A 23,193-nucleotide genomic window follows, 5' to 3' on the forward strand; every position below is an offset into this window, starting at 1 on the left:
GATCACGCCATTGCACTCCAGCCTGGGCGACAGAGCGAGACTCCGTCTCAAAATAAATAAATAATAAAAAATAGCCATTCTGACTGGTGCAAGATTGTGGTTTTAATTTGCATTTCTCTGATAATTAGTGATGCTGAGAATTGTTTTCATATGTTTCTTTGCCGTTTGTATGTCTTCTTTTGAGAAATGTCTAAGAACAGAGATTTTGCCCAAGGGCCCAGTGCTAGTAAGTGGTACAGCTAAAATTTAAACACCAGTCTGTCCCCGGAACTTCTGCTCTTTAATTTTCTTCCCCTCTGCCTGAATTCTTTTTCTTGCTTTGGTGGGGGAAAGTTAAGTCGTTTTCCTGTTGTTTAATACATAGACAAAATTTATATTAGGGTATGTAATGTGAAGCAAATATCGGATATCCTCCTCTAAAATCAGGTTGGGTAAATCATCACTCTGTATTTTGTTGTTTTCTATAATTTTTAGTAGTTATCTGCAATTCAGAGTGCATTCTTCCAAGTGATTTAAAAAAAAAAAAAACTTCAGGCCAGGTCTGGTGGCTCACACCTGTAATCCCAGCACTTTGAGAGGCTGAGGTGGGTAGATCACCTGAGGTCAGGAGTTCGAGACCAGTCTCTACAGTTTAGTAGAGACATGGTGAAACTCTGGCTCTACTAAAAATACAAAAAATTAGCCAGGCATGGGGGCGGGCGCCTGTAATCCCAGCTACTTGGGAGGCTGGGACAGAAGAATCACTGGAACCTGGGAGGCGGAGGTTGCAGTGAGCCGAGATCGCGCCATTGCACTCCAGCCTGGGCAACAAGAGTTTCTGTCTCAAAAAAAAAAAAAAAAAGAAAAAAAAGAAAAGAAAGAAAGAAAGATAACTTTAAACATACAGAAAGCTGGAAAACTAAAATGAATACAGAGAACACCCATACCCTTTACTCAGATTCACCTATCCCAAATAGTGGGATATTGTCAACATTTTCCCTCACTTGCTATATTTACTCTCTTTTTGTTGGAAAACAAAACAAACATCAGTCCACAGGTTTCTGTTATAACTCACGTAGGTATGAGATATATTAATAAATTCACTGAAGAAGGCCTGGCACAGTGGCTCACACCTGTAATCCCAGCACTTTGGGAGACTGAGGCGGATTGCTTTGAGCTCAGGAGTTCAAGGCCAGCCATGGCGAAACCCCTGTGTCTACTAAAAATACAAAAACTAGCCAGGAGTTGGTGGCTCACACCTGTAGTCCCAGCTACTCGGGAGGCTGAGGCTGGAGAATCGCTTGAGCCCTGGAAGCGGAGGCTGCAGTGAGCCAAGATGACGCCACGGTACTCCTGCCTGGGTGATAGAGGGACATCTTGTCTCAAAAAAAAAAAAACAAAAAAAAAATGGCCGAGTGCGGTGGCTCACGCTTGTAATCCCAGCACTTTGGGAGGCCGAGGCGGGCGGATCACGAGGTCAGATCGAGACCACAGTGAAACCCCATCTCTACTAAAAATACAAAAAAATTAGCCGGGCGTGGTGGCGGGCGCCTGTGGTCCCAGCTACTCGGAGAGGCTGAAGCAGGAGAATGGCGTGAACCCGGGAGGCGGAGCTTGCAGTGAGCCGAGATTGCGCCACTGCACTCCAGCCTGGGTGACAGAGCGAGACTCCGTCTCAAAAAAAAAATAGGGAAGCATTTGAAAGTAAGTTACATATACATCATGGTCCTTTACCCCTAAATATTTCAGTGTGTATTTTCCAAGAATAGGGATATTCCCTTTCATAACCACAGTAGAGTTATTGACAGTTCTCAATACTATACATTTACGTTATTACAGAACTTTTCTATAATTTGCTTCTAATTTTGTCAGTTTTAATCTAATTATGTCCATTTTAAAGCATTCCTCTTTGCATTACAAGATCCACCCTAGGGTCAGAGATTTTGTGTTGTTGTTGCCTTTTCAGCTTCTTTTAATCTGGAAGACTTCTATAGCTTTTGTCTTTTAGACTTTGATATGTTCAAAGTATAAGTTCTCTCCCCATTTCTACTCATTCCTTATTTGATGTTTCTTTTGCCTAAATCAATGTAGGTTAGGTTACTCATTCTTTTTTTTTTTTTTTTCCCCTGAGACGGAGTCTTGCTCTGTTGCCCAGGCTGGAGTGTAGTGGCGTGATCTCGGTTTACTGCAACCTCCGCCTCCCGGGTTTAAGCGATTCTCCCACCTCAGCTTCCTGAGTAGCTGGGACTACAGGCACCCACCACCACGCCCGGCTAATTTTTGTGTTTTTAGTAGAGACTGGGTTTCGCCATATTGGCCAGGCTGGTCTCGAACTCCTGACTTCAGGTGATCTGCCTACCTCACACTCCCAAAGTGCCGGGATTACAGGCGTGAGCCACTGCACCTGGCCATAGGTTATTCATTCTAAGCCAGAATCCTGCAAAGGTGATGTTGTGTCCTTCTCAGGGTATTGCACGCAGTGTCCATCTGTCCCTTGTAGGCTGATGTTAAGGTGTTTTCCAATTTCTCCACTGTAGAATTGGGCTTTTCTCCCTCCCTTTCAACAATAAGCATATAAATATCCTCCCCTCCCCTCCATTTAGCACTTTAGCACCCTTACGATTCTTGCTTTACCCAGCTTTCACTTTGATGGTTGTAAAATGATGCTCGGGTGATCTTTTGAATCACTATCTGTGAGTGGGTGGGTAGGATGTATGCACTCTTTCCTTTTCAAAACGATGCATGACTGTAACTATGAATAAACTCTGCCTTTCACACTGAAATAGAATTCAAATTGCTGTCCACATTAGACATAAAGCAGTTTTTCCATCTAAGTGTAGGAGCTGACATATCGAAATACTTGTTCTTGCCGTAAGTGGCGCTTATGAACTATAAAAGGTTGTAATGATTTATGGAAAAAACGTTTATGCTTTAAAAATGTATGAAATTGACTTTTCTTTCAAAAAGACAAACTGTGTATTTTGCTTCTTTAGTGCCTTCACTCTAAGCACTCCCCAGCCAGCATTTGGCTCTCCTGAGATACCACACACCTATATGACATTGGTCAAGTCATATGACCATTTTTAAAAATAGACTATTTTTAAGAGCAGTTTCAGGTTCACAGCAAAATTGAGTGGAGAGTTCGGAGAATTCCCATGTGTCCCTTGCCCCAGTGTCTGCATAGCCTCCCCCAACCCTTATCAACATTCCCACCAGAATGGGTCGTTTGTTACAATCAATGAACCTACATTGACACATTGTTATCACCCAAAGTCCATAGTTTACATTAGGGCTCACTCTTGGTGGTGTGCATTCTGTGGGTTTGGGCCAATACATAATGATGTGTACCCACCATTACAGTGTCATACAGAATGGCTTCACTGCCATAAAAATCATCTGTGCTTCACATATTCATCCCTTCCTCCCCCCAACCCCTGGTAGCCACTGCTCTTTTTACTGTCTCCATAGTTTTGCCTTTTTCAGAATGTCATATATTTGGAATCATACATTGTGTATCTTCCTCAGAGTGTCTTCTTTTGCTTAGCTATATATATTTAAGTTCCCTCCATGTATTTTCATGGCCTGATAACTAATTTTTCTTTTTTGAGACAGTCTCGCCCTGTTGCCCAGGCTGGAGTGCAGTGGCGTGATCTCAGCTCACTGCAAGCCCTGCCTCCCAGGTTCAGGCAATTCTCTGCCTCAGCCTCCCGAGTAGCTGGGATTACAGGCGCCCACCACCATGCCCGGCTAATTTTTGTATTTTTTTTTTTTTTTAGTAGAGACAGGGTTTCACCATCTTGACAAGGCTGGTCTCGAACTCATGACCTCGTGATCCACCCACCTCGGCCTCCCAAAGTGCTGGGATTACAGTCATGAGCCACCGCGCCCAGTGGTAGTTTTTTTTTTCAGTGCTGAATAGTATTCTGTTCTCTGGATATACCATACTTTATCCACTCACTTATTGAAGGACATCTGATTGCTTCCAAGTTTTGGCAATTATGCATAAAGCTGCTATAAACATCTGTGTGCAGATGTTTTGTGTGGACATAAATTTTCAACTCATTTGGGTGAATACCAAGGAGCATGATTGCCAGATCATATGGTAAGAGTGTGTTCAGTATGAAAAGAAACCACAGACTGTCCTCCCAAGTGGTTGTCCATTTGCATTCTCACAGATGACTATTTTTGAAGTCCCAGTTGGAGGGAGCAGGTGAGCTCCACCTTCTAGCCCGTAAGGCTCTATAAGTGATGGCTTTGTGATGGGAACTTGACTGATACCCTCATGGGCGAATACTCAAGAACTTAAAGCTCTTTACAACCAAGCCAAACCCACGAGCAGGTTCCACCATGCCTTGGCCATTGCCATACAAAACCCCATTGTGTTTTTGCTTGATTTTCGTCCTTCTGTGACATTGACATTTCAGGCCACGCTAGTTGTTTTGCAGAACGTCCTTCACTGTGGATTCGTCTGATTGTTTCCTCGTGATTAGATGCCGTTAAACATTTTGATCAGCAGTGCTGCAAAGATGAATTCTTGTCCTTCTTAGTGCCTCACATCAGGAAGCACAATGACATCTATTCCATTATCGAGGATAAGTCTGATCACTTGGTTAAAGTGGTGCCTGCCAGATTTCTCCATTGTCGAGGTCCTTTTTGTTTGTTTTTGTTTCTTTTTTTTTTTTTTTTTGGAGACAGTCTTGCCCTGTCTCCCAGGCTGGAATGCAGTGGTGCGATCTCGGCTCACTACAACCTCCGCCTCCCTGGTTCAACCGATTCTCCTGCCTCAGCCTCCCGAGTAACTGGGATTACAGACATGTGCTACCACGCCCGGCTAATTTGTTTGTATTTTTAGTAGAGATGAGGTTTCACCATGTTGGCCAGGCTGGTCTCGAACTCCTGACCTCATGTGATCCGCCCGCTTTGGCCTCCCAAAGTGCTGGGATTACAGGCGTGAGCCACCGCGCCAGGCCTCGAGGCCCTTTTTGTTGAAATTAAGTGTCAGGGAAGTTCAGCGGCGGCTTGGCAGTTAGTTAGCAGGATGGTTTGAAGTGACCCCACTGGGGCGGTCCGCAGGACCCCCGGGGGTTTCCTGGGAGGTCGAGGGCTGGCGCCGGGCGCGGGGAGGCTGCGTCCTTTGTGACGTTCGCTGCCGGCTTCCCGGGCCCAGGCTTTCGCGAGCTATGGCAGCCGGCAGGGGCGCGCTGGGCCTCGCGGGCCGCTGTTGGGCTGCCCCTGCCGGCGGGCTGCGCGCGCCATGCCTTGGTGGAGTAAACTCTGCAGTGAGTAGCACGTGCCCCCAAGCGGCAGTTCGCCCCGCGGCGATGGTGGACGCGGAATCCCGAGGGCCACCAACTGTCCCTTAGGACTGGCCTGAGATGGGTGTGTGGGTTTTCCATCCTCCTTTCTCCCCGTCCCAGGCTTGGGAAAGCCTCTCTACTGGCCAAGGCGCTCAGGGACAGGTCGGGAAGGGCCTGCGCCCTTGGCATCCCAGCCCAGGCTGTAGAGCCGCCCGCTGCCCTTGATCTTGCCCCAGGCCCCCAGCCCCAGAAAGGCAAGGCCTCGTTCTGGGTCCCGTGACATAGGTGCCAAAACGCTCTGCGCTAGCAGCCTACCTCCAACAGGGAGATGTGAGAGAAACACTTTAACACAGCCGCAACCCCAGGGATGCCCCAGGGTGGGCCCCACTTCCTGCCACCCAGAGGACACCCCTCGGAAGACTCTGGCTTGAAAGGGGAGTCGGGGGGTTGGAATGGACATGGCTGTGGCTGCGGTCACCTGGGGAGGTGGGCGGCAGGGCAGGTCGAGGATGACCTAGGCCTCAAAAAGTCACCAGGATTTAGCAAAGTTGCCCTCACTGTGAGGCCTGGAGGCCAGCAAAGTGTGGGACGCAGAACAGAATGGAACAGGCCTCAACACTTGGGCTGCGCCATGGGGAGTGTGGAGCCCAGTGATGGGGCAGGCTGGGAAGTACGGTCTAGGCTTCAATGCGGGTTCCAAGCCCAGTGGGGGGCCACACGATCGCATGTGTTTTGGGGTCAGGATCTCAACAGCGCGGGTACAGATATAGGTACCTGCCAGGCTAGGTAGGTTAGAAGACTGTTCTCTAGGCCCTGGAGCCATTAGGAGTCAACAGCCTGGTGATGTGATAGAAGCGGTATTTTAGGAGGCCTTGCTTAGCAGGTATCTTGTATGGAATGTGTACATTGCTCCAGCACAGAGGGTATGTGGAGGCCGAAATCAGGGTGAAGCACAAAGCGTGGAGGCGCCAGAAGATTGTTCTGACAATTGTAGCTCTTAGGATTACTTAGGTCAAAAGAGACTGCAGACTTGTTGACCAGTTACAACTTAAAATTTTTCTATATACGTTTTATTATGTGTTCAACTCATAACTCACTCTTTATAAAGAGAACATCTGATTATTGTTAAGCTATACTGAACTATCAATAGCTCTTCAGTAACAGCTACCTTAGATACTGATGGCAGTCGCCCGGGCTGGAGTGCAGTAGTGTGATCTTGGCTCACTGCAACCTCCACCTCCCGGGTTCAAGTGATTCTCCTGCCTCAGCCTCCCAAGTAGCTGAGACTACAGGCATCCGCCACCATGCATGACTGATTTTTGTATTTTTAGTAGAGATGGGGTTTCACCACTTTGGCCAGTGTGGTCTTGACCTCCTGACCTCAAGTGAACCGCCTGCCTCGGCCTCCCAAAATGCTGGGATTACAGGTGTGAGCCATAGTGCCCAGCCCAATAGCTGTTTTGTTCTGCCTGCTAGCAGCTGGTTCATGAACCTTTATCTCCCTAGTTCTGTCTATAAACATTTCAGCTCTTTCAGAATGAAACAGAAGTGTTTCCAACAGTAACACAGATTTAAGAGTGGAGGGAAAATAGTGAGGGGGAAATGGTTGTGTGACACCAGCTTTCTACTCCTGTATTAACGACATGTCTGCATTTTCTGATTCCAGGGAGGTTGATGAGTGTTTGCTTTTAATCACGTGCTTGCTGGCAGGATATGTAATTTACGTTTGTATTCTGTACTAGTGAAATCATACTAGAATAGAGTTTGTTATTGGAATTTTTCTTTTTTGTCTAGTATATTTCCAATTATTTTATCCAACTTTTTCAAAAGGAAAGTCGCATCTCTTAAATTGCATTAGAAGTGTTTGCAAAAAGTTCTTTTGTGACCTCCAGGCATGGTGGCTCACGCCTGTAAACACAGCACTTTGAGAAGCTGAGGCAGGCGGATCACCTGAGGTCAGGAGTTTGAAACCAGCCTGGCCAACATGGTGAAACGTTATCTGTACTAAAAATACAAAAATTAGCCGAGCGTGGTGGCGGCCGCCTGTAATCCCAGCTACTTGGGAAGCTGAGGCAGGAGAATCACTTGAACCCAGGAGGCGGAGGTTGCAGTGAGCTGAGATCGTGCCACTGCACTCCAGCGTGGGCGACAGAGCGAAGACTCTGGCTCAAAAAAAGAAAAAAATAAGAAATAGTTCATGGAAATACACTTAAAGAAACCTTTGGATTTAACTATAAATAAATTCATCACAATGTCAGTTTATAATAGGAACAAACAGAAACTTAAAGCATTTTCTTATTTCAGAATACTATACATGCTTTAAAAAACAATGGGAAGAGTGTATATATCTAAAATGTAGAAGAAGTTTAAATCGTAGATGTCTGGACTTTTCTTTCTCTTTGAATATTTGCTTCAAAGTTTAATATGAATGTTTAATTTTTCCTTATTGTTTGTTAAGTCTAATGTTGGTCACAAATGTGTATTTTATAAAGGAAAAAGGGAAATCCTTTAGGAAGTGTGCCTTAGATCAAAATAATGAGATTCTTGGGTTTTTTGTGAAATCTTCATCGCTATCTGAAATGTTTAGTTCTCAGAGGTAAAACGAAAATGTTTTGTTTTAAATGCTACCTTAGATACTGATGGCAGAGAAAAATGAGCCTTGCTGATTATCTGTTACAGATGGTGACTCTATGGCATCACCACTGAAGCAAAGGCCCTTATTGAGTCTCTGAAGAATAAGAGGCCCAGATAACCTATTCATCTATGAATATCCAAAAATCTAGCAATATTTGAAAAGAAAACAAGAACTTTAGCTTAACTTAGAGAATAACAAGGTACAAGGACAAAAAAAAATCTCTAGGTCACACTCTTGCCCTGATTTGGTTGGGTACCTTAGGCATTTTATTGTTGTTGTTGTTTTTGTCTGTTCATTTGTTTTTTGAGTCAGTCTCACTCGGTCACCCAGGCTGGAGTGCAATGGTGTGATCTTGGCTCACTGCAACCTCTGCCTCCCGGGTTCAAGCGATTCTCCTGCCTCAGCCTCCCGAGTAGCTAGGGCTACAGGCGCCTGCCACTACGCCTGGCTGGTTTTTGTATTTTTTTTTTTTTTTTTTTTTTTTTAGATGGAGTCTCGCTCTGTCACCCAGGCTGGAGTGCAGTGGCGCGATCTCGGCTCACTGCAAGCTCCGCCTCCCGGGTTCACGCCATTCTCCTGCCTCAGCCTCTCCGAGTAGCTGGGACTACAGGCGCCCGCCACCACGCCCGGCTAATTTTTTGTATTTTTTAGTAGAGACGGGGTTTCACCGTGGTCTCGATCTCCTGACCTTGTGATCCGCCCGCCTCGGCCTCCCAAAGTGCTGGGATTACAAGCGTGAGCCACCGCGCCCGGCGGTTTTTGTATTTTTAGTAGAGACAGGGTTTCACCATGTTGGCCAGCCTGCTCTCAAACTCCTGACCTCAAATGATCCACCTGCCTGGACCTCCCAAAGTGCTGGCATTACAGGGATGAGCCACCACGCCCAGCCTAGTTTTTTACTTGACTTTCTGGGGTTCAGTTTCAAAATAAAACCAAATAAGTAGTATGATGGAAATTTGTAGACATAGATTTGTAATATTTCACAAATAAGAAAATTAAATTGTTTTCAGAGTAATAAGATTATATAATTGGAAGGAATGTATGCATTTCAGGAAGCATTCTATATTTCTAAATATTTCTGCATTTCAAGTATTCATTGCTGTGTTCTAAGTCTTGGTGTATGTACTAGTTAAAATTTTTTTTTCTTTTGGGACAGAGTCTTGCTGTGTTGCCCAGGCTGGAGTGCAGTGACGTGATCTCAGCTCACTGCAACCTCCACCTCCCGGGTTCACACCGTTCTCCTGCCTCAGCCTCCCGAGTAGCTTGGATTACAGGCTCCTGCCACCACGCCCAGCTAATTTTTTGTATTTTTAGTAGAGACGGGGTTTCACCATGTTAGCCAGGATGGTCTCAATCTCCTGACCTTGTGATCCTCCCACCTCGGCCTCCCAAAGTGCTGGGATTACAGACGTGAGCCACTGTGCCCGGCTAGTTATAATTATTAACCTTCAATTTGTGCTTAAAACATTAAGTATATTTTTGCAGTTTTTGTTAAGATCTTTTTGGTGTCCATTTTAATTGACCTTTTTGTTTAGTACAAAAATCGATATATGTCCGATATAGATAATTGGAGGCTGGGTGCAGTGGCTCAGGCCTGTAATCCTAGCACTTTGGGAGGTTGAGGCGGGTGGATCACCTGAGACCAGGAGTTCTCGAGACCAGCCTGGCCAACATAGTGAAACCCCATCTCTACTAAAAATACAAACATTAGCCACGTGTGGTGGCACAGGCCAGTAGTCCCAGCTACTCGGGAGGCTGAGGCAGGAAAATCGCTTGAACCCGGGAGGTGGAGGTTGCAGTGAGCCCAGATCACATCACTGCAGCCTGGGCGACAGAGTGAGACTCTGTCTTAAAAAAAAAAAAAGAAAAGAAAAAAGAAAATTCAGACAAGCAAAACTAAAATAAATGACATTCGCATCCCCCAGAGATCATATGTGAAGGATGTGTGTGTGTGTGTATGTGTGTGTGTGTGTGTGTGTGTGAGAGAGAGAGAGAGATAGAGAAAGCAGAGACAATTGTTTTTAAGCCAGAATGAGGTCATTGTATATACTGTTTGGTAACCTGCTTTCTGCAGTCAAATCTCTACCCTTTTATTTAAATTAAAATTCATCTCATCTAATCCCAAATCTCATACTCAGTATTTCCCAAGAAGACCCAAAAACGTCCTTCTGCTGTTTTTCCTTAACAAATATCCAATTCAGGATCATGCCAGATACCTCTGGTTGTTGTGTTCCTTAAATCTCTTAATTTAACACAATACATCTCGCCCCTACTGGCCCCCATTAAATCACATTGACTTGACTTTTCCCCTCCATGATTTTAAAATTACAAACCCGGGAAAATATAGTAAACACTTATATACACTTGACCTAATTCACCATTTATGGAAAGCCACATCATCCGCTCCACCACCCACCAAGCTATTTGAAAGTTACTTGCAGACAATCCTTTTGTGTTTCTGCTGGATTTTCGTCCTTCTGTGACATTGACATTTCAGGCCAGGCTAGTTGTGTTGCAGAATGCCCTTCATTGTGGATTTGTCTGGTTGTGTCGTTGTGATTAGATGCCATTAAACCTTTTGGTCAGGAATGCCACGTAGATGAATTCTTGTCCTTCTCAGTGCTTCACACCAGGAAGCGCGATGGCATCTGTCCCATTATTGAGGATGTTCAATGTGATCACTTGGTTAAGGTGGTGCCTGCCAGATTTCTCCATTGTCAAGGACATTTTTTTGAAATTAAGTAATCTGTATGTTGGTATTCTGAATGTATGTTTCCTGACAGCCTTTTACCTGATGGTTTTAGCAGTATGATCCTTGACTGAATGAGTTATTAAAATGGTGTCTGTAAATTGTGATTTTCTACATCTAAAATTCTAACAATAATGACTTTGAGGATCAAAGTGGAAGTTATATCTATATTTATTGACATTTTTTTTCCTTAAAGAAGTGGTCCCTTCTGATTTACCTTTTTTAGTATCACTCTCGATTCATGGATTCTTTTTTTATTCAATGTGTTGTAACTCATCAATGTCATTATTCTCTTTCTTTTTCTTTTTCACGTCAGACGAGTAATGTGCCATCGTGGTAACAATGCACACATTGCACATGAACACCCAATGGTCACTCTCGTAAACTACAAAGGATCCATTATTCTTTTCTATGCTTCAAAGTTTGGGCATTGGGAGCCCCTTCAAGCCATTTCTTGTGTCCTTTTGACACCTCCATCAGCTTTTGAGCATCTCCTTTCTGTCACAACAAAATATTCTTCATATGTCCTCTGACCCAGCCTGGAATTTCTCCAAAGAGCTCTGGTCCCTTTTGGGGACCTGTTGAGGTCGGACTTAGTTACCACATAGAATGTCCCCTTCTTTAGATTTGTGTAGATACTTGTTTGTTCTTTAGCTTGTTCCTCAAACCCTATATTTCCTGTTAAGTGGGAAGTTATATCTAAAACTTGATGGATTCTTGTTTAAAATATGGGTGTGATGTGGGATTCCATCTTACATTGCAACAGAAGATACACTACCTGGTTGACTCACTCTTAGAGGTGCCGTGACTACTTATGTGGAACTAATTTTTTGATAGTTAAGTTTGTCAACTTTCCCTTTAACAAGCAACAGAAAGAGCAGATAATTCTCTTTGAACCTGAATTTTTGAAGGTCATTGGAAAGAAGTAGACATTAATCTATTAAGATTTGCAAATCTCTGTAAAATCTCACTTTATCCTTGAATTGCCTGGCATTAAAGAAAGTATTAATTGGTCATATTTTTAAAATATTTAATTTTCAATGGGCGCAGTGGCTCACGCCTGTAATCCCAGCACTTTGGGAGGCTGAGGTGGGTGGATCACTAGAGGTCAGGAGCTCGAGACCAGCCTGGCCAGCATGGTGAAACCCCTCCTCTACTAAAAATACAAAAATTGACTGGGTGTGGTGGCTCACGCCTGTAATCCCAGCACTTTGGGAGGCAGAGGCGGGTGGATCACGAGGTCAGAAGATCGAGACCATTCTGGCTAACATGGTGAAACCCCGTCTCTACTAAAAATAATAATAAAAAAAAATTAGCCAGGCGTGGTGGCGGGCGCCTGTAGTCCCAGCTACTCGGGAGGCTGAGGCAGGAGAATGGCGTGAACCCAGGAGGCGGAGCTTGCAGTGAGCCGCGATCACGCCTCTGCACTCCAGCCTGGGCGACAGAGCGAGACTCCGTCTCAAAAAAAAAAAAAAAAAATTAGCTGGGCATGGTGACAGACGCCTGTAATCCCAGCTAATCGGGAGGCTGAGGTGGGAGAATCATTTGAACCTGGGGCAGAGGTTACAGTGAGCCGAGATCGTGCCACTGCGTTCCAGCCTGGGAGACAGAGTGAAACTCTGTCTCAAAAAAAAAGTTAATTTTCTTGGGCTGGGCACTGTAGCTCATGGTTGTAATCCCACCGCTTTGAGAAGCTGAGTCAGGAGGGTCACTTGAGCCCAGCAGTTGGAGACCAGCCTGGACAACATAGTGAGATCTCGTCTCTACAGAAAATAAAAATCTTAGCTGGACATGGTGGCATGTGCCTGTTGTCCCAGCTACTCGGGATGCTGAGGTGGGAGGATTCTTTGAGCCTGGGAGGTTGAGGCTGCAGTGAGCCGAGACCACACCACTGCACTCCAGCTGGGGCAAGAGAGTGAGGCCCTGTCTGAGAAAAACAATTTTCTTGAATTGTAATCACCTTTTCTCTTCTCCCCACCTCCCGCCCCTTTTTGTTAATAGTTGGTGAGAGAGACTCTGAAGATGTGAGCGAAAGAGACTCCGATAAGGAGATGGCTGCTAAGTCAGTGGTTGTTCACGACGTCACAGATGATGGGCAGGAGGAGACGCCCGAAATAATCGAACAGATTCCTTCTTCAGAAAGCAATTTAGAAGAGCTAACACAACCCACTGAGTCCCAGGCGAATGATATTGGATTTAAGAAGGTGTTTAAGTTTGTTGGCTTTAAATTCACTGTGAAAAAGGATAAGACAGAGAAGCCTGACACTGTCCAGCTACTCACTGTGAAAAAAGATGAAGGGGAAGGAGCAGCAGGGGCTGGCGACCACCAGGAACCCAGCCTCGGGGCTGGAGAAGCAGCATCCAAAGAAAGCGAACCCAAACAATCTACAGAAAAACCTGAAGAGACCCTGAAGCGCGAGCAAAGCCAAGCGGAAATTTCTCCCCCAGCCGAATCTGGCCAAGCAGTGGAGGAATGCAAAGAGGAAGGAGAAGAGAAACAAGAAAAAGAACCCAGCAAGTCTGCAGAATCTCCTACTAGTCCTGTGACCAGTGAAACGGGATCGACCTTCAAAAAATTCTTCACTCAAGGTTGGGCCGGCTGGCGCAAAAAGACCAGTTTCAAGAAGCCGAAGGAGGATGAAGTGGAAGCTTCAGAGAAGAAAAAGGAACAAGAGCCAGAAAAAGTAGACACAGAAGAAAACGGAAAGGCAGAGGCTGCCTCCGAGAAGCTGACCGCCTCCGAGCAAGCCCACCCGCAGGAGCCGGCAGAAAGCGCCCACGAGCCCCGGTTATCAGCTGAATATGAGAAAGTCGAGCTGCCCTCAGAGGAGCAAGTCAGTGGCTCGCAGGGACCTTCTGAAGAGAAACCTGCTCCGTTAGCAACAGAAGTGTTTGATGAGAAAATAGAAGTCCACCAAGAAGAGGTTGTGGCCGAAGTCCACGTCAGCACCGTGGAGGACAGAACCGAGGAGCAGAAAACGGAGGTGGAAGAAACAGCAGGGTCTGTGCCAGCTGAAGAATTGGTTGAAATGAATGCAGAACCTCAGGAAGCTGAACCTGCCAAGGAGCTGATGAAGCTCAAAGAAACGTGCGTTTCCGGAGAGGACCCTACACAGGGAGCCGACCTCGGTCCTGATGAGAAGGTGCTGTCCAAACCCCCCGAAGGCGTTGTGAGTGAGGTGGAAATGCTGTCATCACAGGAGAGAATGAAGGTGCAGGGAAGTCCACTAAAGAAGCTTTTTACCAGCACTGGCTTAAAAAAGCTTTCTGGAAAGAAACAGAAAGGGAAAAGAGGAGGAGGAGACGAGGAATCAGGGGAGCACACTCAGGTTCCAGCCGATTCTCCGGACAGCCATGAGGAGCAAAAGGGCGAGAGCTCTGCCTCATCCCCTGAGGAGCCCGAGGAGATCACGTGTCTGGAAAAGGGCTTAGCCGAGGTGCAGCAGGATGGGGAAGCTGAAGAAGGAGCTACTTCCGATGGAGAGAAAAAAAGAGAAGGTGTCACTCCCTGGGCATCATTCAAAAAGATGGTGACGCCCAAGAAGCGCGTTAGACGGCCTTCGGAAAGTGATAAAGAAGATGAGCTGGACAAGGTCAAGAGCGCTACCTTGTCTTCCACCGAGAGCGCAGCCTCTGAAATGCAAGACGAAATGAAAGGGAGCGTGGAAGAGCCAAAGCCAGAAGAACCGAAGCGCAAGGTGGATACCTCAGTATCTTGGGAAGCTTTAATTTGTGTGGGATCATCCAAGAAAAGAGCAAGGAAAGGATCCTCTTCTGATGAGGAAGGGGGACCAAAAGCAATGGGAGGAGACAACCAGAAAGCCGATGAGGCCGGAAAAGACAAAGAGACGGGGACAGACGGGATCCTTGCTAGTTCCCAAGAACATGATCCAGGGCAGGGAAGTTCCTCCCCCGAGCAAGCTGGAAGCCCTACCGAAGGGGAGGGCGTTTCCACCTGGGAGTCATTTAAAAGGTTAGTCACGCCAAGAAAAAAATCAAAGTCCAAGCTGGAAGAGAAAAGTGAAGACTCCATAGCTGGGTCTGGTGTAGAACATTCCACTCCAGATGCTGAACCCGGGAAAGAAGAATCTTGGGTCTCAATCAAGAAGTTTATTCCTGGACGAAGGAAGAAAAGGCCAGATGGGAAACAAGAACAAGCCGCTGTTGAAGACGCAGGGCCAACAGGGGCCAACGAAGATGACTCTGATGTCCCGGCCGTGGTCCCTCTGTCTGAGTATGATGCTGTAGAAAGGGAGAAAATGGAGGCACAGCAAGCCCACAAAAGCACAGAGCAGCCCGAGCAGAAGGCAGCCGCTGAGGTGTCCAAGGAGCTCAGCGAGAGTCAGGCTCATATGATGGCAGCGGCTGTCATTGACGGGACGAGGGCAGCCGCCATTATTGAAGAAAGGTCTCCTTCGTGGATATCTGCTTCAGTGACAGAACCTCTTGAACAAATAGAAGCTGAAGCCACACCGTTAACTGAGGAGGTATTGGAAAGAGAAGTAATTGCAGAAGAAGAACCCCCCGCGGTTACCGAACCTCTGCCAGAGAACAGAGAGGCCCGGGGAGACACGGTCGTTAGTGAGGCAGAATTGACCCCTGAAGCTGTGACAGCTGCAGAAACTGCAGGGCCATTGGGTGCTGAAGAAGGGACTGAAGCATCTGCTGCTGAAGAGACCACAGAAATGGTGTCAGCAGTCTCCCAGTTAACCGACTCCCCAGACACCACAGAGGAGGCCACTCCAGTGCAGGAGGTGGAAGGTGGCCTACCTGACATAGAAGAGCAAGAGAGGCGGACTCAAGAGGTCCTCCAGGCAGTGGCAGAAAAAGTGAAAGAGGAATCCCAGCTGCCTGGCACCGGTGGACCAGAAGACGCGCTTCAGCCTGTGCAGAGAGCAGAGGCAGAAAGACCAGAAGAGGATGCTGAAGCGCCGGGTCTGAAGAAAGAAACGGATGTAGTGTTGAAAGTAGATGCTCAGGAGGCAAAAACTGAGCCTTTTACACAAGGGAAGGTGGTGGGGCAGACCACCCCAGAAAGCTTTGAAAAAGCTCCTGAAGTCACAGAGAGCATAGAGTCCAGTGAGCTTGTAACCACTTGTCAAGCCGAAACCTTAGCTGGGGTAAAATCACAGGAGATGGTGATGGAACAGGCTATCCCCCCTGACTCGCTGGAAACCCCTACAGACAGTGAGACCGATGGAAGCACCCCCATAGCAGACTTTGACGCGCCAGGCACAACCCAGAAAGACGAGATTGTGGAAATCCATGAGGAGAATGAGGTCGCATCTGGTACCTGGTCAGGGGGCACAGAAGCAGAGGCAGTTCCTGCACAGAAAGAGAGGCCTCTAGCACGTTCCAATTTTGTGTTCCAGGAAGAGACTAAAGAACAGTCAAAGATGGAAGACACTCTAGAACATACAGATAAAGAGGTGTCGGTGGAAACTGTATCCATTCTGTCAAAGACTGAGGGGACTCAAGAGGCTGGCCAGTATGCTGATGAGAAAACCAAAGACGTACCATTTGTCGAAGGACTTAAGGGGTCTATAGACACAGGCATAACAGTCAGTCAGGAAAAGGTCACTGAAGTTGCCCTTAAAGATGAAGGGACAGAAGAAGCTGAATGTAAAAAGGATGATGCTCTTGAACTGCAGAGTCATGCTAAGTCTGCTCCATCCCCTGTGGAGAGAGAGATGGTAGTTCAAGTCGAAAGGGAGAAAACAGAAGCAGAGCCAACCCATGTGAATGAAGAGAAGCTTGAGCACAAAACAGCTGTTACCGTATCTGAAGAGGTCAGTAAGCAGCTGCTCCAGACAGTGAATGTGCCCATCATAGATGGGGCAAAGGAAGTCAGCAGTTTGGAAGGAAGCCCTCCTCCCTGCCCAGGTCAAGAGGAGGCAGTATGCACCAAAATTCAAGTTCAGAGCTCTGAGGCATCATTCACTCTAACAGCTGCTGCAGAGGAGGAAAAGGTCTTAGGAGAAACTGTCAACATTTTAGAAACAGGTGAAACATTGGAGCCTGCAGGTGCACATTTAGTTCTGGAAGAGAAATCCTCTGAAAAAAATGAAGACTTTACTGCTCATCCAGGGGAAGATGCTGTGCCCACAGGGCCCGAGTGTCAGGCAAAATCGACACCAGTGATAGTATCTGCTACTACCGAAAAAGGCTTAAGTTCCGACCTGGAAGGAGAGAAAACCACATCACTGAAGTGGAAGTCAGATGAAGTCGATGAGCAGGTTGCTTGCCAGGAGGTCAAAGTGAGTGTAGCAATCGAGGAGGATTTACAGCCTGAAAATGGGATTTTGGAACTTGAGACCAAAAGCAGTAAACTTGTCCAAAACATCATTCAGACAGCCGTTGACCAGTTTGTACGTACAGAAGAAACAGCCACCGAAATGTTGACGTCTGAGTTACAGACGCCAGCTCACGTGATAGAAGCTGACAACCAGGACGCTGGACGGGAAATGGAGAAAGAAGGAGAGGAACCTCAGGCCTCTGCACAGGATGAAACACCAATTACTTCAGCCAAAGAGGAGTCAGAGTCAACCGCAGTGGGACAAGCACATTCTGATATTTCCAAAGACACGAGTGAAGCCTCAGAAAAGACCACGACTGTTGAGGTAGAAGGTTCCACTGTAAATGATCAGCAGCTGGAAGAGGTCGTCCTCCCATCTGAGGAAGAGGGAGATGGAGCTGGAACAAAGTCTGTGCCAGAAGATGATGGTCATGCCTTGTTAGCAGAAAGAATAGAGAAGTCACTAGTTGAACCAAAAGAAGATGAAAAAGGTGATGATGTCGATGACCCTGAAAACCAGAACTCAGCCCTGGCTGATACTGATGCCTCAGGAGGCTTAACCAAAGAGTCCCCAGATACAAATGGACCAAAACAAAAAGAGAAGGAAGATGCCCAGGAAGTAGAATTGCAGGAAGGAAAAGTGCACAGTGAATCAGATAACGCGATCACACCCCAAGCACAGGAGGAGTTACAGAAACAAGAGAGAGAATCTGCAAAGTCAGAACTTACAGAATCTTAAAACATCATGCAGGTAAGCTTCCTTGTCTTCTAAGATAATTTTTCTCTTTTATGCCAATAGATGGCAAATTTGTTATATAAGGAATCGGGAGCAAATAATTAATGCCTTCATGTAGAACCTTCAGTTGAGGAAAATAACCATCAACTAGATTCAAAGATCTAGGATAGTTTCATGGTTTTTGGTGATTGAAGTGCCATTTAGTCTTATCAATGTTATGAAAAGAATGGCTTCGTTTTACCCCCTAATGTGACTGCTTTAGAAGAAAATAAAGCGGCATCTGTGTGTGCACATGTGTGTGTTTGACCCAAAGGCATAAGAAATACATTGTGTTCACTCAACTAGCTTGTTGAGTTTTTAAAAAAATAACTAGTGCTCCAATGGCTGGGCGTGCTGGCTCATGCCTGTAATTCCAGCACTTTGGGAGGCCAAGGCTGGTGGATCACCTGAGGTCAGGAGTTCGAGACCAGCCTGACCAACATGGTGAAACCTTGTCTCTACTAAAAATACAAAAATTAGCTGGGTGTGGTGGTGGGCGCCTGTATTCCCAGCTACTCGGGAGGCTGAGGCAGGAGAATTGCTTGAACCTGGGAGGCAGAGGTTGCGGTGAGCTGAGATCGCACCACTGAACTCCAGCCTGGGCGACAGAGTGAGACTCCATCTCAAAAAAAAACAAAAAAAAACCAGTGCCCCAAAATGGGTTAATATTAAACTGCCTGAAATATGGCTGATAGCTCTTTCAGAAAAAATGGATTTTTTTCCCCTAGCAGTAGTAACAAGTATTTTTAAAAATTTTCCAGTGCATATAATGACCGACCCTCATTGTGTTAGTTACTTGCAGTCGCTAGTTTTATGGTAGTGTAACATAATACAAGACCTTCCCCATCTTTGTTTTTTGTTTTGTTTTGTTTTTTGAGACGGAGTGTCGCTCTGTTGCCCAGGCTGGAGTGCAGTGGCGCGATCTCGGCTCACTGCAAGCTCTGCCTCCTGGGTTCATGCCATTCTCCTGCCTCAGCCTCCCGAGTAGCTGGGACTACAGGCACCTGCCACCACACCCGGCTAATTTTTTGTATTTTTAGTAGAGATGGGGTTTCACCGTGTTAGCCAGGATGGTCTCGATCTCCTCACCTCGTGATCTGCCTGCCTCGGCCTCCCAAAGTGCTGCGATTACAGGCGTGAGCCACCGCACCCGGCTTTTTTTTGTTTTTTGTTTTTTTTTTTGAGCTACCGCACCCAGCCCTATCTTTGTTTTGTTTTTTGAGAGAGCCTTGCTGTGTCACCCAGGCTGGAATGCCGTGGTGCAATCATGGATTGCTGCAACCTTGACCTCCTGGGCTAAAGCAAATCGCCTGCCTCTGCCTTTGTCTCCTGAATAGCTGCTGGGACCACAGGCACATGCCACCACTCCCAGCTAATTGTTAAATTTTTTTGTAGAGACAGGGGTCTTGCTGTGTTGCCCAGGCTGGTCTCCTGGCCTCAAGAAATCCTCCTGCCTCAGCCTCCCAAAGTGCTAGGATTACAGTCGTGGGCCACTGTGCCCAACCCATCTTCGTTTTGTTTTGTTTTGTTTTGTTTTGTTTTTGAGACAGTCTCACTCTGTCACCCCGGCTGGAGTGCAGTGGCGCAATCTCGGCTCACTGCAACCTCAGTCTCCCAGGTTCAAGCGATCCTCCTGCCTCAGCCTCCTGAGTAGCTGGGATTACAGACACGTGCCACCATGCCCAGCTTATTTTTGTATTTTTAGTAGAGACAGAGTTTCCCCCAGGATGGTTTCGAACTCCTGACCTCAAGTGATCTGCCTGCCTCGGCCTCCTAAAGTGCTGGGATTACAGGCATGAGCCACCGCACCTGGCCCTATCTTTGTTTTTTGTTTGTTTGTTTGTTTGTTTTTGAGACAGGGTCTTGCTCTGTCGCCAGGCTGGAGTGCAGAGGCACAATCTCAGCTTACTGCAACCTCCACCTCCTGGGTTCAAGCGATTCTCCTGCCTCAGCCCCCTGAATAGCTGGGACTATAGGTGCATGCCACCATGCCCAGCTTATTTTTGTATTTTTAGTAGAGACGGGGTTTCACCACGTTGGCCAGGATGGTCTCAGTCTCTTTACCTCATGATCCTCCCGCCTCAGCCTCACAAAGTGCTGGGATTACAGGCATGAGTCACTGCGCCCGGCCCCATCTTTGTTTTTTTTAATGGAGTTAAACTATGGTATTGTTAGGTCACTTTGACAACTATCCTGTTGTTAATAAATGAGAGAGAAAAAGGAGATTTTATTTACGCTGATTCTTCCTCCTCCTACAGTTAAACTCATTGTCTATTTGGAAGACCAGAATGTGAAGACAAGTAGTAGAAGAAAATGAATGCTGCTGCTGAGACTGAAGACCAGTATTTCAGAACTTTGAGAATCGGAGAGCAGGCACATCAACTGATCTCATTTCTAGAGAGCCCCTGACAATCCTGAGGCTTCATCAGGAGCTAGAGCCATTTAACATTTCCTCTTTCCAAGACCAACCTACTGTTTTCCCTTGATAACCATATAAATTCTGATTTAAGGTCCTAAATTCTTAACCTGGAACTGGAGTCGGCAATACCTAGTTCTGCTTCTCAAACTGGAGTATCATTCTTTACGTATTTATATGTATGTTTTAAGTAATCCTCTTTCTGTATCTATTGTATATTTTTTTCTTAATGTTTAAGGAAATGTGCAGGATACTACATGCTTTTTATATCACACAGTATATGATGGGGCATGTGCCATAGTGCAGCCTTGGGGAGCTTTAAGCCTCAGTTATAACCCACGAAAAACAAAGCTTCCTAGATGTAACATTCCTAATCAAGGTACAATTCTTTAAAATTCACTAATGATTGAGGTCCATATTTAGTGGTACTCTGAAATTGGTCACTTTCCTATTACGTGGAGTGTGCTAAAACTAAAAAGCATTTTGAAACATACAGAATGTTCTGTTGTCATTGGGAAATTTTTCTTTCTAACCCAGTGGAGGTTAGAAAGAAGTTATCTTCTGGTAGCAAATTAACTTTACATCCTTTTTCCTACTTGTTATGGTTGTTTGGACCTATAAGTATGCTTACTCCTGAGGCAAAGTAGTGAAGTGTTTTATATGTTATGAAGAAAAGAATTGTTGTAAGTTTTTGATTCTACTCTTATATGCTGGACTGCATTCACACACGGCATGAAATAAGTCAGGTTCTTTACAGATGGTATTTTGATAGATACTGGATTGTGTTTGTGCCATATTTGTGCCATTCTTTTAAGAACAATGTTGCAACACATTCATTTGGATAAGTTGTGATTTGACGACTGATTTAAATAAAATATTTGCTTCACTTAGATTTGCTGGTTTTATTAGATACCAGGAAGCCTGGGACATATGTGTACCACATTAGAATGATAAAGATAATGATTGATAAGCTAGAACTTTCTGATGTGGTCATTACATGAAACCCCTTTTCACTGGTTTGAGTTGTGTGTTCAGAGGAAGCCATGGCCGAGATGCTTTTCCTGAAGTAAACCAGTGGCTTTTCAGATTGACATTCTTGCTACAATTCTACCATCTGGTAATTCCTGAAAATGTCAATTTTTTTGTGTTAATATTTTTGGTTTCGAACAATAACAAATGTCTCTAGAAAGAAATTTTAAGAAAGCTTAATAGTAAAAATGCCTTTCCTGAAATAATCTTGGAAAATTTTTTAAATGTCAAAATGATGAGTCATGCTAATACATTAAGGGTTTATTTTTGAGACAGAGTTTCGCTCTTGTTGCCCAGGCTGGAGTGCAATGGCACGATCTCAGCTCACCGCAACCTCCACCTCCCAGATTCCAGCGATTCTCCTGCCTCAGCCTACATTAAGGGTTTTGTCAGACAATTGTCACACAAAGAATAGTGTCACTTATCTACTCTTGACATATAGAACTGGCCTGGCATATAGCTTTCTAGATTTTATTCAAACTTGGTACTCCAGTTTGAAAATTTAAATTTTGACTGCTGATTAGCTGGAAAGCCTAGTTTTAGTGGAAAGAAAGTTTGCTTTTAAAACTGAAAGTAGTTTCTTCTATGCTAACAAATCTAACTTCATACATAATTGGGATTGGCCATATTAGTAAAACACCTCATGATAGCAGTGTATAGTATTGTTTGTAGTTGGAAGTCATCTTTTAGGAGTTATTCTCAAATATATATAATAGCTACCCATGCATCATTATTAAAATCCCCAAATTCAAAAAACCTCTGAGATATATATATATATATATATATATATATATATATATTTTTTTTTTTTTTTGGCCAACTGAGATTTAAATCCAAGTGCTGGTGTCTAGTTCTGAACATCAACTAAAGAGTTTTGGAAATGACAGCAATTTATAACAAGTTTCATATTGACTTCCTCTCTATGGCAGGAAGACATTCTGTGCTGTTTTGAACAGATTAAAGATTTGTGTAGTTTGTGGGAAATTGATGTTTTTGTTTAAATTCCACCCGCGTTTGTCTTTTCCTACCACCTGTGGCCAGGTGCTCACTGGCCATCACAGTTGAGATTCCATGAGTAGCTGCTTCATGACTGCTTTTTGTACTATCTGGATGTGCCCAGAGTTACTTCTGTACAAGCTCTGTATCTATGTCCGTTGAGAACATTATTTTAACAAGAAGAACACCAACAGTAGCATGAAATACAATACTGTTTTATAATTCTAAAGCTGCTGTTAATTTATGAAGTACATAATAATCTAATGTAAACTGCAGAAGTCAGAGCAAGTGCCTACATTTTGTTATTTTTGGCATTACTACAGAGCCATGTACAATAGAAAGCAATGCAAGACTTGTAAACTCTCACCACTTCTTGTAATATCAAATGTTCCCCCTCAGGTTGTTTTGCTTATGGTACCCATGAGTTGCCTCTCTCTGTACATAGATAAATTGTTCCAATATTTTCCTTTGATGTTTGGAACTACAGATAGTCAAGGGCTGGAAATTTTAGTTTTCAATATAGCTTCCAGCTTAGCAATTACCTCTAGTCCAAGACAATATTTGATTCCTAGTTCTGTTTGGGGCAAATTTTCATTTATCTAAATAAAATGCAATCTAATTAAATGCCATGGATTTTCTTTCTGTAATTTCACTGTGATTCAGTTTCGATTGCTTTTCTCTTGTCTGTTGTGATATTCGTCATACATTTAAGCTCTGCTTTTAACTACTTAGCACCCTTTGTTCATACAGCATCATGAGAGTTTGGAATGAATGTATCTACGATAGGCGTGAGTCCACAAAGATCTCTATTCATGATCATAACCTTTTTGGGTCCTGGGCTCCTTTAATTAGAATCTCATTAAGCTTCTAGCTGACCTCTGACTCCCCAATATAAAGTTTTATGTACAGTTTTTGGATAGTCACACAAACCTTCTCTGAAATGCCAACCAATAACCAGAACCAGAGTTAGAGCCTCTTTCTCCAACCCTGTAAGAAAAGAAATGGACGCAGTCCAAGGATTC

At 45.0% G+C, this 23,193-nt stretch overlaps 1 protein-coding gene and 1 pseudogene across 6 annotated transcripts in view; one reads left to right on the forward strand and one right to left on the reverse strand.

Annotated features, from left to right (window-relative positions):
• Nucleotides 1-22,800, forward strand: part of AKAP12 (A-kinase anchoring protein 12) — a 122,430-nt gene extending 99,630 nt beyond the window's left edge. For 4 of the 6 annotated variants that reach the window (XM_055267449.2, XM_055267447.2, XM_055267452.2 and 1 more), the window contains 2 exons: nucleotides 12,662-17,706; nucleotides 19,989-22,800. In XM_055267449.2, coding sequence (XP_055123424.2) covers nucleotides 12,662-17,694 — 5,033 coding nt within the window. In that variant the 3' untranslated portion in view covers nucleotides 17,695-17,706; nucleotides 19,989-22,800. Of the gene's footprint in view, nucleotides 1-5,143; nucleotides 5,359-12,661; nucleotides 17,707-19,988 lie in introns of those variants that run through there. The other 2 variants (XM_063632242.1, XM_055267457.2) reach the window with 2 other exon arrangements.
• Nucleotides 10,971-11,056, reverse strand: LOC129478201 (uncharacterized; annotated as a pseudogene).
• Nucleotides 22,801-23,193: the final 393 nt, after the last annotated feature.

This window comes from Symphalangus syndactylus, chromosome 2 (assembly GCF_028878055.3).
Source record: "Symphalangus syndactylus isolate Jambi chromosome 2, NHGRI_mSymSyn1-v2.1_pri, whole genome shotgun sequence".
Classification (NCBI taxonomy): domain Eukaryota; kingdom Metazoa; phylum Chordata; class Mammalia; order Primates; family Hylobatidae; genus Symphalangus; species Symphalangus syndactylus.